Source organism: Pleuronectes platessa, chromosome 2 (assembly GCF_947347685.1).
Source record: "Pleuronectes platessa chromosome 2, fPlePla1.1, whole genome shotgun sequence".
Lineage (NCBI taxonomy): Eukaryota > Metazoa > Chordata > Actinopteri > Pleuronectiformes > Pleuronectidae > Pleuronectes > Pleuronectes platessa.
Genome location: NC_070627.1, coordinates 22,427,476 through 22,448,606, shown reverse-complemented (window position 1 = coordinate 22,448,606; position 21,131 = coordinate 22,427,476). Strand labels below are relative to the sequence as shown.

Genomic DNA, 21,131 nt, shown 5'->3' with positions numbered 1-21,131 from the left:
CTAGGAATCCCTGATTTAGCTTTATACAAGTGACCGCAAGGCAATTCATGTTTTTTAGAATGATCACGCATTTGTGTCTGTACACCTCAAAGGGTTGAAATGTTTTTCCTTTTTGGTAGGAGATGCAATTGACAATTCTTACACCGATCAGGCCTCATCCACTGAAAATGACAATGAGATCGTTGTTGAAGAGATGAAGAAGCATTTACCAGGCCAAGACTCTGTTTCAGATGGAGCAGGCAATACCTTAAACACTCCCGTTGATGTTGTTGAAGATGCCAAGCAGACACATCAACACCATGAAGAGGACATCAGATGATGATGACGTCATAAGCGATCCAGACTATGCCCCATCCTGTGATGAGTCCTTTGAAGGTGTGATTAACGACCATCCAGAACTCAAGGAAATCATAGTGTGGAGCAACGGTTGCGGTTATCAGAACTGCAATGCATGTTTTACGAATGCCTTCTCTAAGCTTGCAAGGAAATATGGGATACTAATAACAGTAATGCCTTGTTGCAGGACACACACAAATGGAATGTGAAAGCATGCATTGTACTATTGAACGCAAAATAAAATAGTTATGGATATCTTAACCCCGAGAGACTATGTAATCATTCTCCTAACTGCAAGAATCAAGCCATCACCTTACCATGTGAAGGTGCTCAAGCATGATGAGGTCCTGAAAATGAATGGATCTTACTTCATTAGCATCAGACCAGGCAAAAAAGCTGATGATCCGACTGTGCATCACTTGCGGGCTCTTGAGCTTAGCAGTGAAGGTAAGGTCCATTTCAAGCTGTCCTTCTCGGAGGATTCGGCATGGGAAGCACTGCCACAAAGGGTACAGGTGCCAAATGAGCCGATAGCATGGATTAGATTGTTTCCATGTGTGGTTGTGCTTTTATGAGCTGTATCTACATACATATACAAACTGTCCAAATACTTTATGACCCGAGCTGTTTTATGGTCTGAACTGTGAATGACCTGAATACTGTCAGACCCTTTGGCCACTTATTAACTCTCCAAAGAACTCAATGTATGTCTTCTTATCTCCAAAGGAAACATAGGTAAATCAGTTGTCTGTGTTTAGATTCCTCTCTCAACCTGCACCTACAGAACCAGTCTGAACTGGTTATGAGAGATAGCCTTAGTCCTCCTATATAAGATCCTTGCTTTTGACTGTTCTCCATCTTCACTCTGAGATCCCTGTGACTCTCTGTGTGGATCCTTTCTGCAGAAAGAAAATACACAGAGACAAATATGGTGTTCCAGACTCTTGTTTTTCCAGATCAAGTATCATCACTTCTTTGAACAATTTGCCACATTAATAGGCATCAGTCAAGAACCCAGCAAAGAAGAGCTGGAAGGAGAACTGAAGAAATGCACATGTCTCCTCAGCATTATGTTTAGTTAGTTTGTTAGTTATGATTTATTGTTGACAGAGTTGAAGGTTTAAGATTGCTTAAGTCACAAAGGCATGTTCAAATAATATGTAATTTACTCCTCTTATGTTACATAATTGACAGACATTTTTATTATACAATCATCTACTGTCATAACCTTTTTGAGTGAAATTATTATACATTCAATATTTGGTAATTTTTCTGAAAAACCTGCAGCAAATAGAAAACTTTGTTACTGTTAATGCACTGGCACTTGTCATTTCATGAACTTCAACAATAAAGAAAATAGGCATAGCAGTAATAAACAGAGCACTTTTGTTGCAGCTAAAAGTCTTTCTGTTCTTGAGGTGAAGTGTTTAAGTCCACAAAACACTTCTGGAGTTTCAGGGGTAAACAGGGTTGCAGCCCAAACCAAAACAATTAAGGTGACTAAGGATTGATTCTTCAAACGTAAAAAAAAAACAACAGAGAAAACAAGCCCGTCATTCAAATTCGATTTGAAACGCCATCATTTACATCATGTTTTAGGCCTTAATGTCCTCTGATATCATCCTCCAGAGGCTCCTTCACGCATGGATCCCAGAGGACATTTAGAATAAAAACATGGTGTAAGGATCTATTTTCGAGTTGAGACGAATGCTGGGGCATTACGGACACTTGGATGACACCACAGGAGCAGTATGGAAGCTGTTTTTTTTTTTTACGTTTGAAGAATTGGTCACCATTTACTTTAATCGTAGTGGGGAGTAGATAATGACTGAATTAAAATTTTGAGGTGAACTATCCCTTAACACACATAAACATTTTATTGTCCAATATCTCTTAATTCCACACAATTTATTTAAACATTGTACACACTACACAGGTTAAATGGAAGAGGTAAAAGTGTTAAAAAGCATGTCAACAAGAGCATATAACAGTAAACGTTGTAACTATTTACATCACTTGCTGTGGCCTCTGTCAGTCACTCAGTTTGATGCCACAGACTGAGTGTTTGTCTGCGTTGTCCAATACGCCCCAGACTCCCCAGACTCCACAGACCCCTCTCCTGTCGCCCCCCCCCCCCCCCCCCCCCCGTTACGCACAGGTGAGCTGCAGCCGCGCACTGAAGCGTCACAGCGCTCCTATAAAGTGCTGCAGCTGCCTGCTGATTGCGCACACTGCTGGAGAGCCCAGGTGGGATTGCTGCTGCGGTTTCTTCTCAGCCGGAGGACGTCTCTCTGCAAATATGAGCACCGGAGCAGGAACCCCGTACATCGGCAGCAAAATCAGTCTGATATCCAAGGCACAGATCCGCTACGAAGGAATTCTGTCCTCCGTCGACACAGATCGGTCCACGGTCGCTTTGGCCAAAGGTAGGTTCCGAGTCTGATTAGTAAGATGTGGGCAACACGTGTTTTCTCTTTCACTGCTGAATATCAACCAAATTCCTGACTCTTGTTGTCTTCATAACAGTGAAATCCTACGGGACAGAGGACAGACACACTAACCGACCAGTGCCACCAAAAGACGAAATTTATGAATACATCATTTTCAGGGGAAGTGATATCAAGGATATCACTGTGTCTGAGCCCCCGAAATCGCACCATGGACTGCCCCGGGACCCTGCCATTGTGCAGGTGTGTGGCTCAGAGATCCGTCTGACTTCTTGTGCACTTTCATGCAGATGTATTTGGCAATAATAAAAGCAAGAATGGTCCCAAGTGATGAAAGCAGATCCTTAAGTCTTCATTTCTGTGATTTCAGTCCTCCATTGGCAGCTCCTCTGCAGGGTATCACCCACGATGGAGTCCATACAGGGACTTGATGCCCACCTACAGCCAGCTGGCAGCTAGTTCTCTACTCAACCAGCAGTACAATGCTGCACTAGGTCTAGGTACTAATTATTTGTAGTACACTTCGGTGGCAGATGAGATGTTTTGTTGTTTCTCATGTCTGCAGTTTATCAAGCCAGAGCCATGTTTGCTCCTTCGCTCTCAGTACCAGGACTTCATGGCATCCCGGTCAGAAGAGCCCCCATGGTCGAGCAGGCCGTCCAGACTGTGCCACTGGTCAGTGCTGCCCCACGAAGAGGAAAAGCTTCAACCCAGCCTCTGAGCAGACCGCCTGTTCGCCCAACCCAACAAGCCGGTTCCCAGCTTCAGAAGGAGAACGTACCCACCAGTAAGCAAACTTAATAGTGGAACTTTACATCCACCAAATTTAGTGTCTTGAATTCCTTTTTTAATCCAACTACAATAAGAATCTTTTTTTTTTTTTTTTTTTTAAACATGTAATATATTCTTGTTTAGAGCGGGCACCATCCCAGCCAACTGCAGCCAAGATTCAAAGCCAAGCTACAGAGAACCAGAAGCAAAGGCAAAAACAAGGTATAGTAATGAGGAATGCACAAAACATCTAATTTCTCACCCTCACTATTTTTATTGAAAGTTTATTTTTAAACCCAGATATTGACAGCATATCATATCAAAAAACGGATAAACTATATACTAGCTGATTATACTAGATTTACAGTGGTGTCTGTATGTGTCTGAACCTTTTCAGGCAGTCGTAGGTCCAGGAATCGAAGCAGAGGCCAACTTATTGTTAAAAACTCAAAGGCTACAACTCTGCAGTTTGACTCAGACTTTGATTTTGAAACTGCAAACGCTCAGTTTAAAGATGATCTCACAAAGGAGGTTGTAGGTATGTTGTTTGAAGTTACCAGTAACCTCGATTTCAGTGGGCACCATACAGAAGGCTTTTAGGTGTATATACATGTTTACTTAAATTTTTTTCTTTTGTGAATAGCTGCAGTTGAGAAGGTGGAGACTGAAGAGGCCCCAGAATCTCCAGCTATGGAGGAGGAGGAAACTACTCCTGATAAATACTACGACAAAACCAAATGCTTCTTTGACAACATCTCCTCAGACCTGAAGCCCAGGTGATTATGTCACTTTGGACATCTGTCGCTTACCTCAGGAGTTTGCCATGCTCCTGCAGTACTTGCTTTTTAAATGTTTTACATCCTCAGGAGAACAACATGGGCCGAGGAGAAGAAGCTGAACATGGAAACATTTGGAGTGCCTGGCCGCTTCCTGAGAGGCCGAGGATTCAGAGGCCGAGGGAGCAGGGGCCAGAGTGCCACTGAGCAGCGGCCCCTCCCAAAAGTTGGCAGTGGGAGAGTGTAATGGATTTTCTTTGTCTTTTTCTGTAAATAATATTGTAGTTTTCTACTCATCAAAAAGTACCTCCCTATTTTCCCCCTTTTTGAAGCACTTGAAGCCATTTTTTTTTCTCGTTATCCCCGTATGTACTTTGAACCCTCGTATGAAATGGAAGTAATTTATTTGTAATCCACCAGCTGTGCACTAAAGGCAAATGTATTCATTGCTAGATTGTTTGAAAGCATGCAACGTGCACTTTATTTGAACAGGCCAGCAGACATGCCTTTAATTTATTTTTTTACTAAATGTATTGAATGTCTCTGACCTGACTCCAAATGTAACTCCAGACTGTTCTGAGGACTGAAAGCTGGATGGACAGACAGCTGTGCTTCATTTTCTTTTTGTCTTGTAAAAAATAAACTGGAGAAATTAACAGTTGCTATTAAATAACAAACTTAACGGACTGGCTTTTCATCTGGTACTGCTAATTCTCAATCTGAAGAGAAACTACTGATCAAACTTAGCCCAAAACCTTTATCGCAAGCATCCCTTCACCTCTAAACTGCATTATAGTTGCTAAAATGAATGCTTGGTTCCCCTGCTCACCTCATGGAAGTTGCACACTGATTAAAAAGCAGGTTTTCATTGAATTATCTTGTGGTTTGCAAATGGAGGCAAGATTGTTAAACTTGGGGTCAAAGTTTGGCAGTTTTTTTCAGGAATGCTGATGTTGTTCAGCTCTGCCTGATTGTCGTTGCCCTCTTCTGCGTACAGGTGGGACAGAGCGTCCAGACGGTGGACCTCGTCTCCTGCAGAGTGGTGAGCCGCTGCAGATGAGGGAAACGTACAATCAGAGCACTTTACCACAACAGGCTCATGCATGCATTCCGGCAAACTAGTCACAGCACTCGGGCTATCAAATTGCGCATGTAGGTTACCAACCCGAGGAAGCCGGTTCAGAAGTGTCTGATCCAGTGGATAGCTTGGTTTGCTTATGGAGAGGGAATTAATTTTGCCCATCTCCTCATGCTGTACGCAAAGTTATATAAGTTTAGCATCTGCCTTAAAGTGATGAGCAAAAAAACAAACTGTCACTCTACCTGGTGGGGGGCCATTGGTTGTACCATAGTTTCCGATCATCTGATGAGAAGGATTGAAACAGGTGAGTAAAAAGTACATTTTGAAATGTTGACTTTTGATTTGTATCCTTTACTTATTTGGTTACCGTCCATGTGGGGTTGGGACTGAAACTCTTCTGTAATCCACTTTTGGAATCTGTCCCTCCGCGGAGCTTTGTTTCTTAGACGGGATCAAATGTGAAACAGCTGAGTTACAGGACAATAAATCCATGATAACTAAGCGGTTTCATTGTTGTAAGGATCTGTGTTTTGGGATATTTTTTTATATACCTATTTCCCAGTGAATAAACATTCACTAGTAAGTATTTATATAATGGATTAAGGCAGGGGCTCATAATTTATTACATTTATTTGCTGTGGAATGAAATTTACCTATGTCCTCATAGTAGGTGAACCAGTTACCATGAAGTGTATACACAGGCATTATCACCAATTACTTTATGAACTTATTTGAAACTCTCTAGGGAAAAGTCTATGACCTGCACAGAAATATCAACAGCACAAAAAAACATGTCAGTAAACTTTTATACTGGTTGTGCTGGAAAATGAGGCACAAACTTGACAGATTCTAGATGAATGAATAATAATACATTTTAACCTTTTGAGGTATATATGCTGTATAAGCTAAAATCTACGTCAATTACAAAAAGACCGATAGTCAAGGTTGCTACATACCAGGAGGAGGACGCAGAGCATGATGCTCGTTCAGTACGTCCAGCTCCAGAGCGTTTGAAGACTGACTCCGACCCCCGAGTTAAGAAGGATGAGACCCTGCCCCCTATGCTACCCACACCCACATGTGTGTTTGTGTGCGTGGGCGTGTCTATGATTAAAGTAATTAATCTAACTTGTAAGTCAATAGTAGTAGCGTTTTTTCATTTTTCCCACATCTGATTCTTGTGATTGTGTATATTGTGCCAACTCACAACTTCCGTACCAATAACTGATGTGTAGACCGTTGCAGTAAAACAGATAAGTCCTTGGCGTTTCGGTGATTCAACAAACATTCATTTAGCTTTTTATGAATCTGCCCTGCAGGTTCTGGCGGCCAAACTTCACCTGAAGAATAATTTGTTTTATGATGAGAGCACTTCTATACAATTTAACTGCAGCCTGAAATTACCTGGAACAGTTTAGTCAGTTTGTGGGAACACGTGAGAGTAAGATTCCTTTATTGTTAAAACAGAGAAACCATGTTAAAGATTTTTTTTTAAACGACAGCTAGAAAACCGAAAAACTGCTACAATGTTAAAGCACTTTTTTCCACCACATTTTTCATCCATTGATAATAATATTATTCTGTGTTAAGTCTGTACAAAATTCAAATCCTGTGAGGTAAGTGACAGAGGAGCAGGTCTTGTCCTTCCAACATGCCATTACAGAAATAGAAACCGATCAGAATAATAGGAAATCTCCATATTTACAGGTCATGGTCTCCACCTCAAAATCCCACACACCATCCAACCAACAACTCATCAGTCAAAGAAAGGTTGTGAGCAGAGATAATCGACAGTTTGTGGAAGACAGTCATAACTAATAGGCTTCTCTGAATGTCTTGCACCACAGTCTCTTTACCCCGACCTGAGGTGACAGCTGCCATCCTGCAGGAGGAGATCCGTTGCCGTAGAGCTGGGTGCGTAGGAAGACGATGACGGAGTCTAACTTTACATCCTTTCTTTCTCTGGAGGTGGGAACCTCCTTCTCACTGTGCGGGTGTGTATTTCTTCATCTTCGGACCCGACCACAGGGGTATTCGCACCGTTGGCATTGGTGGTCTGGCTTTCGGTGGAGGAGTTTGAAGATGTGGAGGACATTCGGGACTTGGCGTCAAGGCCCTCAAGGACGTGTCGAAAGAGTCCATTACTGTTGACTTCCTCATTGTTGTTGTTGTTTCGTTGGACTGTGAGTGAGAAGACAAACATTGTCAAGCATACAGATTTGCTGTTACATTGCTCGTCATCTCTGTTCTACTTCTGGTGTCCATACCTGGCAGTGGAGACATCAGGCCTTCGTCTTCTCCTCCTGAGCTGAAGAAGACATCCAAAGCCTCCTGGTCAGAGTTGTCAGTCAGCTCCATCTGGTCCAGCATGTCCACATTCACCTCCATAGACGAGACGCTGCCTATGGGAGCTGTCAGAAGAGCGGCAGATAAGAAATAGTTCTCATCTGAATTCTCACAGAGACCGCACCAGTCCAACTCACGTCTCTTGTAGTCTCTGATGCACAGGTGTGCCGAGGACAGGTAGACGTCCACATCATGCTGAAAGACCTCCTCAAAGAAACGCTGCCTCTCTTTCAGCTTGAGCTGCTGAGCCGCGTCCACATCAGGGACCCTGTGGCCTCTCTCGGTCTCCGCTAGAGAAGCACGACAGAAAGACAGGACGTCAGAAAGCTGCTCAGATTAAGTTTTACATTCGAGACACGGCGTCTGGAGGCCTGAGATCATGTCCAGCAAACAAAACATGAGACGTCTTCACAGATGGGTTTTCCACTGTGTAAATTACTGGGTGATGTTGCACATGCTGTACTTTGAGACCTTTGTTGAGACTCAACTGTTATTAACCAGAAGGGGGAGCAATTGAGCCACAAGTGACGGTGGATTCTTGGACTCTGTTGAGATTGAGTATTCAAATAAAACAAGGGAGCGATGAGACAAAATGAAAAGTGAATTACACATCTCACAGTTACTTTTGTTGATATGTTATCTAATATAAGTTATTATAAAACAAAGGAATTGCGGGCACAATTTTCCACTGAACTTTTAGTCCTGTGGATTGTTATAGATTTCACTGACACAAATCAACTTTAATCAGAACACTAATTAGACAAACTGTCCAAACCAAAACAGTGTCAGTTTTTATATTTTATAAAATCAGTCTTGATCCACAGATGATTTGAAAACGCAAGCTGTCAGGTCCCTTTCTAAATTAGTTTGGTTTTGAGATACTAATTTTACTGTTCATGAGTATCATTTTCCAAAACAGTGAGTGGATTGGTGGACTGAAGTCATGTCAGTGAATATTACTCCCACTATGACGAAAACAGCCCTTGTCATTGGGCTGTGGTTGTATGCCTCCACTAAACCAGTGCTGTGTTTCGGTTTACAGTCATTTCTTTCAGACTGGTATGAGTTCACCGTGACCTTTGACCAGAGACCTCTGAAATCGAAATCTAATCAATTAATGTTTGCGTCTTAGTGAAAACTGATCAAGATTTGAAGAAACTCCCTGAAGGCAGACTTGCGAAATCAAGTTCCAGAGTCCCCCCCACCCCCCCATCCCACCAGAACATGTTAAGGCCACTGTGATCCTGTCCTTTGACGTTTGACCACCCAAATCGAATCACTTAATCCATGAGTCCAAGTGGATGTTTGTACAACATTTAAAGAAATTCCCTATTTGCCTGCTTTAGATAACATGTTCACAAGAGCCAACCCAAATACATACAAAGGAAGCAACTGAGTTTAATGACATTTAATGATTTGAGGAAATATACTAATATGCTTGTTATAGGTTGGATGAGATTGATGTCCGTCTAATGTATGCCATTAGAGCAGTGTCAGAGTTTTGAGGAGTTATTACAACCAGCAGAGAGTGATTGGAATGATAGGATGAGGCTTTCAAGGCCATGACTGAACTGGGAATAGAGGGAAGATTATCTGGCCTGTGTGGAGAGCAGCAGTCACAGTGGCTCTATCTCACAGGGTGATGGCGAACACAATACGAGGGTGGGAGAAAGGAGGGCAAAGGAGAAGAGATTCCCTTTGGCACAACCTCACATAATGAACTGAGCTTTCAACTGCTGCAGTCAGAAAATGTCTGCGGTCACTGTAAATGCACAAATGATGTAGATGTTGGCCTAAAATGCCTCTACAGGTTGCCTTGTTGAGAGTGCTGCCTCAGCACACTCCCATCAGTAAGTCGGGCACATGAGGACAGGAGGAGAGCGGGTCGCTGCAGCTCTGCTCAGCCCTGTGCGACAGCCGGCCTCCTGGGCACAGGGATCTCACTGGCTCCAACGCTGAAGCCGACGTGAAGGAGGACGCAGAGGAAGTTACGAGTTTGGTTCAAATGTTGGAGATTGTGATTGATATGAAAGTCACTGATTTTTACCGGAGACAGAAAGCAGGTGTCACCGTGAGCCCCCTGCAGGAGTTGTGATATGGTGACACGTGGTACCTGCTCTAAATGTTCCTGTTCAAAGTTTGATAATATTGAACAAATCATGCGTCCAAATTGCACCCAATGCAACACTGCAATTCCCTGGGCCATTAAGGACACACATGCCAAGTGGGAAGCTGATAAGATGAATGGATCACGAGATGTGCTCTCCACAAACAGTCAGGCAGCCGTGTGTGTTTTTGGTAGTAGGTCGCAGTGATGAAGATTGAAGGTACAATCCCAGTTCAGTCCCACTTGCAGTCTTAAAAATAAATATTGGTTGTCTTTCTAGCGTAGTCGTCTTTTTTGGTGTTGTGTCTTTGTTGAAGAGAAAGTTGTGGGTCCATGATGAACACACAAACAGAGACACAGTCTCGGTGAAGCGAAGGGAACAGTGCTGATAAAGCAGGATGTCAGTCACAGGCAGGAGCTGCCTGTCAGAGGTGTGCTTGTCTGAAAAGAGCCCCCCCCCCCCCCCCCCCCCCCCCCTTAATGTGACCACTGGAGGACTTCATGTCCGACTCAACACTGGATGTGTATTGGACGAGGGAGCAGATCGCTGTTTAATAGTATTTTGCCACTGCAACCATCTCAAGCAAAATGATGCTTTTCATTACAGGCTCCAGGTTTAAATAAATTGCTGATGCTGGGTTTCTTCCCCACTCGGTTAAACACTGATTGATCGCACAATTGATTGTTTCTACTTAAAGGCTGAGGCCCACTGAGATCTAAAGGTTAGCTACAGAGGCATAACCCCACATTGATTTCTCCTCCATATCCAGTTCCTTTTTTTCCCAAAGAATCACCTTGATCGATGCGTCTTCCCTGGCTGCATGCGGACGACCCCGCTGACCTCTGACTAGCGCAACACCACTCACACGGGAAAATCCTCCGTCACAAGAAGAGCCACGACCGCAGTCTCCACTGCCGATTGGATCACATGTCCACTCTGCTGCAGTCCGACCACAACCCAGAGTCTTTAGTATCATGTCTCAAGACGTCTGGAGGGTCTGAGGCCGCTCCAGGGCGAGGATGGAGAGATAACCTGCTGGCGTTAACTTCACCTCATATCATTCCTTTCAGTCTGTCCTTATGTCTTTGGCTTGTCTCTTTCTGTCTCTCTTTCTTTTCCTTCTGTCCTAAATTCAATGATGTGTGTGTGTGTCAAAGCTATTCACAGCCAGACATGCCCAGTCTCCTTGTCAAATAAGGGTATTTTTACGTTTACTTGAAAATATTGAATTAAATTGTTTAAAGTTAATGTTTCTTATTTGATTTGAGCAGAGCCCATTCCAAACCTACCTGCTTGGAATGGATGGTTCTCTTGTCCTAATGCTCCTGAGCTACTTCAGAATTATTCCTTTTCAATAATTACTGTTCCTCAAACTGTTCTACTCTCACTTTTTATTGTTTGTGTTCTGGGCGTTGTTTGCAGACCGTTTTATAAACAGTCTACAGTGCAGATGTTAGAAAGCTAGAAAGCTTTGTTTTCATCCCACCTGGGTTATAGTCAATGTTTTTCATAACATTAAACTGAGTTTTGCTTTATTACAGTTCAAATGTGTGGTGTAAGTTTGAATGATTTCTCTAAATTCTGCTATTTTTTCATACATTGCATGTCAGGTAAGCCAGAGGTCCGTTAAGCATTGAAACAATCTTCAGACCCAAATTCCCAACTTTTCAAAATAAAAGCTCTCGATATAAAGCAATACTAAAATAATCTGATGGCTATTTTGACCCCTGGTTTGACCCATTTGCCGACCACTGCTGTAATTTGTCTGATGCAGTCGTTAGTGGAATTCGAAGGTACATGATGATTTACAAGTGCACCTCTCTCAACCATGATGTTCTGTGTCCCTTCGTTTGTATGAATAATACCTGTGGTTGCTTCGTGTTTAACTTGTTACTCGAATCCCATAATTGCTTATGATTAACGTCATTCTCAAAACCAGTATTTTCAAGTGGGTATGATTTAGCTATTTTGTTCCTGATGTACTTTTATATTAATTTGAAATAACTTCATAAGACTGTTTTTTTTATTAATTGATATTTTTCTCAGCTCTTTCATGTTTGATCAAACTAGTCATCTGGCATCTTTTCTTGTTTCAGAAGGTCAACTGAATATGTTTTTGAATTTGTATTGAATGCAGGTCTAGACGTCCTTTTCATTCAAAAGGAGAGCAGACTGCTATTCAATAGGGTATTTATTCTGTGAAGTTCTTCAGGAAATTCATGTTTTTCATTACCGGCTACATGTCCATGCAACATCTTAATAATACATATGTTAAATAGCTGCCTTATGAAACATATCCCAACCTGAGATTGTTGACACTATCTCAGGTTAGGATATGTTTATATTGATCATATGTTGATATGTCACTTGTCAGATCAGTTCAGTTTATAGTCATGATGAATTTTCTTCCACTAACTGGAGCCCATCTTGTAAGTAACATTTTTTTCATACAGCTCACTGCACCCCTGATTTTCACTCATATGACCTGAAACCTGGAAGAACACAACATCTAGCTTGCCTCTGATAGGGGACTGCTGTACTGCTAGTGGAGGGTCCATGTCAGTGATTGCACAGATAAGATTCAAGAGCTGAAGATTAGCCTCCACTAATGACCCTAAAGAGTCCCCTCTGAACCTGCCATTAACTATGTTTAGGCCTGACGCTCGACCCAGATGCACCACCCCCCTGCCATTTAGATTTATTTCAGAGTCAAGGTTGTTTGAGCGGGTGATGGTTAGTGTGGGAAACCAATCACGTGGTTGTTGCCAAGTGGATCAGTCCCATCATGTTCACGTTCTGTTCTTCAGCTATGTAGGTTTCTCTGAGGCTGAAGAGAGGCGAGTTTCAAAGATGTGCTCAACAAAAATGTAGCCCCTCGTTATAGCCCTTTGTTTCTTTTTAGTATTTTTCTGTTTCTCTCTTTCTCTTCTCTTTGTTCTGTAACCTCCATTCCGATCCGGCTTCAGTTATTTAATTAGTTTATTTCCTTTTCTTCTTTTCTTTCTTCCTTCCTGCTTTCCCCCTTCACTCCATCCATCCCTCCTCAATTCCTTCATCCCCTCCGTCCTTCTGTCTATCCGTCCCTTTATCCTTCCTTCCTTCCTTCCTTCCTTCCTTCCTTCCTCCCTCCTTCCTTGCTTTCTTTCTATTTTTCTATCTGTCTCCCTCCTCTCTTCCCTCCTCTGTGCTTGGCAGACTTAAGGAGGCAGAGGTCAGAGGTCAGGGCTGGGGAACAGGCAGGAGATACAGACAGCGGAGTGGAGAGGGCCCAATGTGTGTGTGCCACTCTGCCTCCCCACATAAAGACAAACCCAGATCCTCCTCCTGCTCAGGGGGCAGAGACAGAAAGGGTCCATTCAGAGCTGGACAAAGGCAGAGATGTAAGAGAACAGGACTGGCCTGCATTCCTCTGACATGAAGCCGGTTACTGGAAATCTTTTTAGGGATCTAGCAGAGGGGGATACGCCGAAACTCAACCTCATTTGTTACATGTTGTTTTACAAGCCAATAGAAAATGGTAATCAAATTACCAAATAAAAAAAATGTGTGTGCACTGCGGGGAACAGCACTCATTTCTGTAGGCATTTCATAAATAACTGTAAAAAAGGATGACAGCAGATTAATCACATCATCGACTCATGATGATGCACAGATCATTCAATGCTCGTCTGTCCTCTGACAGTTTTTCCCATAGAGATACGTCTTATGTGCCTGTTTTCAAGGACGGGACCCCGACACACTGGTTTAGAAGCAGCAACTTCACAGAGGAAGCACATTGATCTGGAGGCTAAATGTCAATGAACTCAATGTCACCCACAGGCTGCAGTTAGCCCTTCACTGTGCTAAATGAAAACGTGAGACCCCAAGCACATAGTCCCATGTGACTGTGAGGAGGGCAGGTCAAGCAGAGAGTTGAGAAAGTTGCCAGTGCAGAGGATCCAGTTGTTTGTGGTTGTCGGGGCAGCACGGACCAGAGCCCCCCAGTGAACAGTAGTTAAACAGAAACCCTGGTGGGAGCCAGCGTTTCCTCCTCTGTGTTTACAATAGAGCAGTTTGCCAGACTCTCAGTTTGATTCCTTTGATCCAAGCTGAGCATTTTTTCTCAGAAGTGGTTTCCTTACACAAATGAATGAGGTCATCCCTTTTCAAATGCTGGTGGTACATACGTCTTAGATTTACATTGAAGACAGTTGTTTAAGTAACGCAAAAAAAAATTCAGGAGTTAATGCTTTTCACTGTTTTCCTATGGTCTCAGTGTAGAGGGTTAGGGTTACGGAATAATTATATAAATATAAAAACATCAAAAGATATGACAATGAATAAATATATGATACACAGGCTTTATATATGAATGCAAAAATATCACAAAAATTATATATTTACATGAATTAATGGGAAATAAAAGTAGATATAAAGAGCAATATATACAAAAAAATCTAAAAAAGGCTTTAATTATTTCATTTAAATAAAATATAAGATACTTGCTACATATCTTCCCAATCAATTAAGAGCATGTATTTATTTAAAATGCAGTTAATTATAGTTCTATTGTCAGTGTCCGAAAGAACTTATCATTGAGACAAAATGCCTAGAAATGTTCCGACCAATCAGAATGAGCCGGACACTTCTAGGCACTTATCATTGAGACAAAATGCCTAGAAATGTTCCGACCAATCAGAATGAGCCGGACACTTCTAGGCACTTATCATTCAGGCAAAATGCCTAGAAATGTCCCACTCTTGGTGTTAGGGAAGTACAATACGTAGGACAATTGTAGGCACTTTACATTAAAGCAAAATGCCTAGAAATGTCCCGACCAAGCCGGACACTTCTAGACACTTATCACTGAGGCAAAATACCTACAAATGTCCCACTCTTGTGGTTAGGGATCTGCAATACTTGGGACACTTGTAGGAACTTATCATTATAGCAAAATGCCTTGAATTGTCCCACACTTGTGATTAGGGATGTACAACACGTGGGACGCTTGTAGGCACTTAGCATTAAAGCAAAAATACATCGAAATGTCTTACTCTTGGGGTTAGGGAAGTACAATACTTGGGACACTTGTAGGCACTTAACATATTGCCTGGTTAATAAATAAGTTATTTTTGTCCCCCATACTTTAGTACAAGTGTAGAACTTCTTGCTGTCTCTTGCAAACAGTTTTGTGGTTATATTAAACAGTGGACTGATGATCACTTTGACTTTGTGACTCCTAAACGCCTGTGACAGATTTGAACCTCTGATGTAACGCTTGTTTGGGCTGAGGCCTCTCCAGCCACACACTTTGAGACGGAACAGAGAGAGAGAGAGAGAGAGAGAGAGAGAGAGGGAGAGAGAGGGAGAGAAGGAGGAAATGCGCAGGGATCTGTCACTTTGCTAAGACTGTTGCTGTGATTAACTGTGTCTCTGTGGTCTTAAAGTGTGGTGCAGTGACAGGGTGGGCACTGGTGGAGGAGTTATCCTGCTCTAACAGCATGAACACGCAACCACAGATTTGGAAAGATGATGTTTAAACCATCTATTGCTTCCTTAGAATCTTGATGTAGAATTAATCCTATTTTCCAGTGACCCCTCATCTCGTGTGATCCCTCTAAACAGAAAAAAACATTAAAGTAAAGTAAAGCAGGCAGGTGGCTTATTTGTCTAAAGGACAAAAACATTGTTGGAGACTGTGCAGCTGCTCTGTCTCACACTTTTATTTTTGGTTTCTCTCTCTCTCACTGTTCTCTTTTCAAATGCTGCCATTTACTGGGCTCTAGTTGCAAGGACGGTGAATTATTAATGGCAGCTATTGATGTGTGTTTGTGTTCCTATCTGGTCTATGTTTAAGTGCCTACGTGCGCGTGTGTGTGTGTGTGCGTGCATGTGTGTGTGTTTGTGTGTGTGTATGTGTGTGTGTGTGTGTGTGTGTGTGTGTGTGTGTGTGTGTGTGTGTGTGTGTGTGTGGGTGTGTGGGTGTGTGTGTGTGCGTGCGTTATTTGCATTTTAGATCTGTCTTTTTTTTCTTCACTGGGACAAAGCAGTGTCCAGCACCATTAGCCCAGTTAGTCAGATAAACAGTGACATCAGTGTTAACCCTCTCTCTCCCTCCTTCCCTCCTGCCTGGATAACATCCCCACTAACAATGGGAGTGTTTGTAGGCGACTGTCCTGTCCCACTGGCCTCCATAAGCCCACAAGCAGACTGTCATGAGTTGTGATCAACACAATAAGCTTCAGCAGCTGACAAAGTACTGACACACACATTTACTAATCCTCTTATCTGCAGTGACTGTTAATTAATACTAAGATAAGGTTATTAACCATCTTCAGTGGCCGTCGGCAAAGTGATAGGACTTTATACTAAAGTTAACAGCATTAACGAGTTTCTGGTTGGCAACAGACAATTAGAGGACAGACCAACATTGTTTAACTCAGAAATCTTTCTGCCTTAAATCCTCACGAGCGGACTTCTCTCCTCATTGTTATCACCTCAGCATTCACACTGCTCCCAGTTCTTCCTGGCAAAGCTACACTGTCTCTGCCAGTTTATGTGAGGAAGGTTTAAAGCTGTTCCCCAGTCATCCGGGAGAACTAAGAGTGTTTGGTTAAAGTCAACACAGTCCCTCAGACATTACTCCCCTGTTTGTGGAGACAGAGACAGGGTGGGCTGAAGATAACAGTGTTTAAAGTATTTTACAGCTTTATTTCGTCTTTCGTTTTGCTGTAACCTCTACAAATACTTATGGATTGGGTTTCAATGTGCTTATAAATGTCATAATATGATTAGTTTTCTCTGCTCCGCTGGAACTGAAGTAAACTGAATGTCTTGTCCTTTTTATCTACATACTTATTCCACAAATCCTCAGGTATAATCAGACACATTTTATCTGTGACAGAAGGATGACGTACAAATTCACTTATCTCACCTTTATCTTATATATCCCCTCCCAAAGCCTTAAACTTGCATTTTTTCCTTTTGAAGGATGAAGTCATGTTGTACATTTTTCTATACAGTCTATGCTCCAACCCTGCAACATGAGCCTTTATTTGGAGTTGAACTTTTTGCAACCTGCCTTTAAATAGGGTTAACTGTATTCAGAAGAAGAGTCCAAGAACACCATCAGAAAAGTAAAGGGCATAAAAATTCATTTTGTGTTGGATGATACGTTAATATATTGTAATTTTATACTATGTATAAGGAAAATTTAGATATTCCCAAAGGCCTATTTGGCCTCTGTCATTATGTGTTTGCATCTCCCCATCTATGTTACCAGGCTGCTTATCTGTCAAGCTTGTTGCCTTTTGGACGCCCGACAGTAATAACAATATTACCACCGTGCTGTTGTTGCCTGGTGTTCTCATGACTTAAATCAAATCAAATCAAATCAAAGTTTATTGTCACATGCACTAATGACAGCGTCATCGGTGCAGTGAAACTCTTGTGACCTGGCAGGCAGCATCTACGCAGTAGACAGGCTTTTTACAAAATAAAAAAAATGACATACAATATAACATATAACAAAGTAAAATGAAGCAGCAGTTTACAGGAGTGGGGAATATTAAATTAAATAATACGAATATATGTGTAGTAAGTACCTATTAAGTGTGACCTGAGATCTTGTGACCTGGCAGGCAACATCTACTTAGTAAACGGGTTTTTACTAAATTAAAAAATAACATACCATATAACATATAACATAGCAAAATGAAGCAGCAGTTTACCGGTTGAAGGAGTTGGGAATAGATCTTGTGACCTGGCAGTCAACATCTACGCACATCTAACCACTTGATGTTCACGTCTACTTATGTCCTAACCACGAGCTCACAAGTTTGAATGCAGCATGCTATCTGTCACTGAAGCTGCTAGTTGCTCCACGATGTTCGCCATCTAGTCGGTAACCTTGTCTGAGAGGTATCCTACAGTTCATTTCTTGAGTTTGATGTATTTTTAGTTTTCACTTATTGGTTCACAAAATGTCTAGAAGTACTAGTTTGCAGGTGAGTTTTTAGGTTTATATACTCAATCTGCCAGTTTGAGAGGCTTGAACCAGCAAATGTTTGACTTTAAAAAGTGATGTAAACAGTTAATCAATTCATAAATAGCTAAAATGTTCTGTTAATGTGTAGGGGAGCCATGAACCAAAATAATGATATGAAAGTCTTAGCGTCCAATTATTAACTGACAAATGGTCCGTCTCTTTTCTTCTTTGATCATCAGGTGATCCTGATCCTCCAGCTCTAAATTCTTAAAAGACTAAACAGGTGAATTTGTGTTTTTGTGGCTTGCAGGTTGGAGTGTTTACATGATGCTAACTGTAGTGGTGCTGTCTTCCTCTGCTCAGTGGTTGCCTGGAGGAACTAACACTTTCTATACACAGAGGATTCATCTCAACAGTGAGGAGATGAATTTGTTAGAGAACTAATGAGAGGAGCTGGTCTGTGTTCCCCGGGGCTGCTCTGCTTTTCAGCCATCCAGGCAGCGCTGTTTAGTATAATCACACACAGACCCATAGGTATAATTAACTTAAAGTGCCTACATGCAGTAACATATTGTTTCTAAGAGAATAATCTATGTATTTGCACCACATGAGTTTCCTTCACATTTACTATGATTCTGTCAATATTCCTGTTGTATCTTGTATTTGACAGAACCATTTATCAGGGGTATCTTTCTTTTTATCATCTTATGTGTTATTTCTGTGTTCTATTTATTCATATTTATTGGCATTGTTGTAATTTTGTCCTTTTGTTTATTGTTCCTATACTGTTTTATTTCTAATTACTGCTTTTACATGATGCAGCTTTCTTGCTGCATTAATTCATTCATTGTTATTATTAGTATATTTTTGGAAATAACACAGAGTATCCTGTCTTAGCTTTGTCTGTCAAAGCACTTTGTGAATCCTGTTTTTAAATGTGCTATGGTAACAACATAATGTAAAAGGTGTATTATGGTCAAGTGAAATCATATTGAAACTGAATATAAAAAAAAAATGCATTATTAAATCTGAGAGAATTCCTATTCTATGACTTAGCTTGGGACAGGTGGATTTTGCTTAGCTCCCTCAAGCCAACCAGAAGCGTGGGATGTTTTACGCACTGAGTGGTTTCAGGGTACCAGGCTGTGTGTACAGAAAATATGTGAGAACATAACACATTGACGTTTACCTGCATCTTCAGACAGGCATAATTCCACATTAAGTCCACTTACAGCAAACTGCACAGCTGTGATGGCCTCCTCCTATACCTTCTTGACATTAGCGTTGTCATGGTTACCACATAAGCATGCTGATGTTGCCATTTAGTTCAAGGCACGGCTGTGGCTTCCTACAGCTTCCAACTGACTCTTGAATTATTTTCCCACCAGAGGGTCCAAATGCTCTCGAAGCATTTAGACCGCAGTAAAATTCTAATGAGTATGATCCATCAATGATCCAGTGACTGGACAGCAGAAACATACTGTGTATCCCTCGGACTCATAGTGTGATTAATCAAAGATGCAGCGCAGACAGTTCATGAGTAACATGCTTTCTGCAGCTGGCCAGTCCTTCACTCCACAGCACACGCATGTGCACTCTGGCAGGCACATTCCCAAAATGATAATAAAACAGGAGAGCATGGTCTGCGAGGGACTGGAGGCCGGGTGGGCCAACAGGTGGGAGGCGCCTTCCCTGGGGTTGTTTTTAGCCTCGTGAGATCACAAACTGATCTCATCGCAGCTAATTTAATTCCAGGTCCTATCTGGGTTGGTGTGTCTGCATGGGGCAAGCTGCAGACCCTACTGTAGTCAGACCCCTGGTCAGCTCTGCAGCAATACAATCCTATTAGAACTAGAGATCCTCGGTGTGTGTGTGTGTGTGTGTGTTTGTGTGTGTGTGCGTGTGTGTGTGCGTGTGCGCATGTCTTTCTATAGTTATGAGGGCCAATTTTGGTTCAATACCATCATTGTGAGGGCATTTTTGCTGGTCCACATAAATTTAAAGGGCTGTTTGAGGGTTTAGACTTGGTTAGGGTAATAGTTAGGGCAAGGGTAAGGGTTGGGTTAGGGTTAGGGTCAGGGTTAGGCATTTAGTTGTGATGGTTAAGGTTAGGGTAAGGGGCTGAGGAATGCATAATGTCAATGAGTGTCCTCACAACTACAGACAGTGTGTGTGTGTGTGTGTGTGTGTATGTGTGTGTGTGTGTGTGTGTGTGTGTGTGTGTGTGTGTGTGTGTGTGTGTGTGTGTGTGAGAGTGTGTGTGAGAGTGTGTGTGTGTGTGTGTTTGTGAGTGTGTGACCTACTCACTTGGTATTAGTGAACATTACTCAGGGTGATGATTCAACATTCCTGTCTGACTTTTGGCTGGCACTGCACTGGGAATGGTCACTTCCCCATTTATACAACGGTAGCAATTTTAAAGCTCTAGCTCCATGTACGTCTGTGTGTGTGTTCTACTTCTGACAGCCGAATATGGAGTTTCCCCTCTAATGTCATGCCCCACATCTGAAAATGGAAACTCTGTAAATGGAGCAAACTTGTGGTCAGGTCTCAAAACATCAGTTGAGGTGAAACATGCATGTCTGTTTAAGGTTCAGAAGTTTGAAGGAATGGCTTACTCACATGGCAGGCGTTTTTTGTGCAGGTTGGAGGATGAGGAGCTCATGTTGCTGGAGAATCGTGGGAATGAAACCAATCAGTTAGTGGTGTCCAGTCAGTCAGCCCTGTGAGAGTTCAGCAGCAGCTCATCTCCCACCTCCCAGTCTGAACGGCTCCAAAGTGACTGATGCTGCCCTGTTTCTCTGCTGCTCTCCTTTCCCAGCTTTGCCTCTTTCCCCCCAGTGGACACTCTGAGCCACTTGGATGAGGCAAGAACAAGTTTGTGGCTCTATGGAGCCGACCGGCTGACCAATGACAGGGAGGAGGGGAGGAGCTGGACAAGAGCGAGGAAGGGATTGAGGAGAGGGAAGGAGGGATTTTGTGTAACAGAATGGAAAATACCGAGGAGAGACAGACACATGCCTTTGTTATTTTTGTCTTCTTATACCCCCCCCCCCCCCCCACACACACACACACACCCTCCTACTCCTCACCTCCTCCTCCTCAGTCTCCTCTTTCCTGTCTCCACTCTTTTATTTTCAGATTCAAACCTTCTCTCTTCTGTTTCACCTTCAGACTCAAGGACATCAGGGATCAACATGTTATTATCACGATGTCAAAAGGATTCTGGTTCATTATTGATTATTAGCACGTTGGTTTCTGAACAATGTAAAAGCTTTTTTCCAGTTTTCTTTTCTTAAG

At 42.3% G+C, this 21,131-nt stretch overlaps 2 protein-coding genes across 2 annotated transcripts; one reads left to right on the top strand and one right to left on the bottom strand.

Annotated features, from left to right (window-relative positions):
• Positions 1 to 2,635: 2,635 nt before the first annotated feature.
• LOC128458605 (protein LSM14 homolog B-like) lies at positions 2,636 to 4,577 on the top strand. Its single transcript, XM_053443505.1, has 8 exons — positions 2,636 to 2,762; positions 2,863 to 3,026; positions 3,154 to 3,283; positions 3,388 to 3,570; positions 3,699 to 3,776; positions 3,952 to 4,092; positions 4,204 to 4,330; positions 4,421 to 4,577. The coding sequence occupies exons 1-8, from the start codon at positions 2,636 to 2,638 to the stop codon at positions 4,575 to 4,577; spliced, it is 1,107 nt and encodes a 368-aa protein (XP_053299480.1).
• Positions 4,578 to 6,790: 2,213 nt separating this feature from the next.
• Positions 6,791 to 20,730, bottom strand: si:ch211-253b8.5 (dysbindin). Its single transcript, XM_053440762.1, has 4 exons — positions 20,454 to 20,730; positions 7,895 to 8,047; positions 7,679 to 7,822; positions 6,791 to 7,592 (listed from the first exon to the last, which is right to left on the bottom strand). Exons 1-4 carry the CDS (start codon positions 20,494 to 20,496, stop codon positions 7,357 to 7,359), a joined length of 576 nt encoding a protein of 191 aa, XP_053296737.1. The 5' UTR covers positions 20,497 to 20,730; the 3' UTR covers positions 6,791 to 7,356.
• Between the last annotated feature and the right edge of the window lie 401 nt (positions 20,731 to 21,131).

What these genes read in the sequence shown, in the direction of transcription:
- si:ch211-253b8.5 (XM_053440762.1), bottom strand. Translation starts at nt 20,496, where the DNA reads ATGAGCTCCTCATCCTCCAACCTGCACAAAAAACGCCTGCCAT. An exon ending in CATCAGAGACTACAAGAGAC is followed by an intron (nt 7,823 to 7,894) that starts GTGAGTTGGACT and finishes CTCTTCTGACAG; the next exon opens with CTCCCATAGGCAGCGTCTCG. An exon ending in CCTGATGTCTCCACTGCCAG is followed by an intron (nt 7,593 to 7,678) that starts GTATGGACACCA and finishes TCTCACTCACAG; the next exon opens with TCCAACGAAACAACAACAAC.
- LOC128458605 (XM_053443505.1), top strand. Translation starts at nt 2,636, where the DNA reads ATGAGCACCGGAGCAGGAACCCCGTACATCGGCAGCAAAATCAGTCTG. An exon ending in GAAGCAAAGGCAAAAACAAG is followed by an intron (nt 3,777 to 3,951) that starts GTATAGTAATGA and finishes GAACCTTTTCAG; the next exon opens with GCAGTCGTAGGTCCAGGAAT. An exon ending in TCTCACAAAGGAGGTTGTAG is followed by an intron (nt 4,093 to 4,203) that starts GTATGTTGTTTG and finishes GAATAGCTGCAG; the next exon opens with TTGAGAAGGTGGAGACTGAA.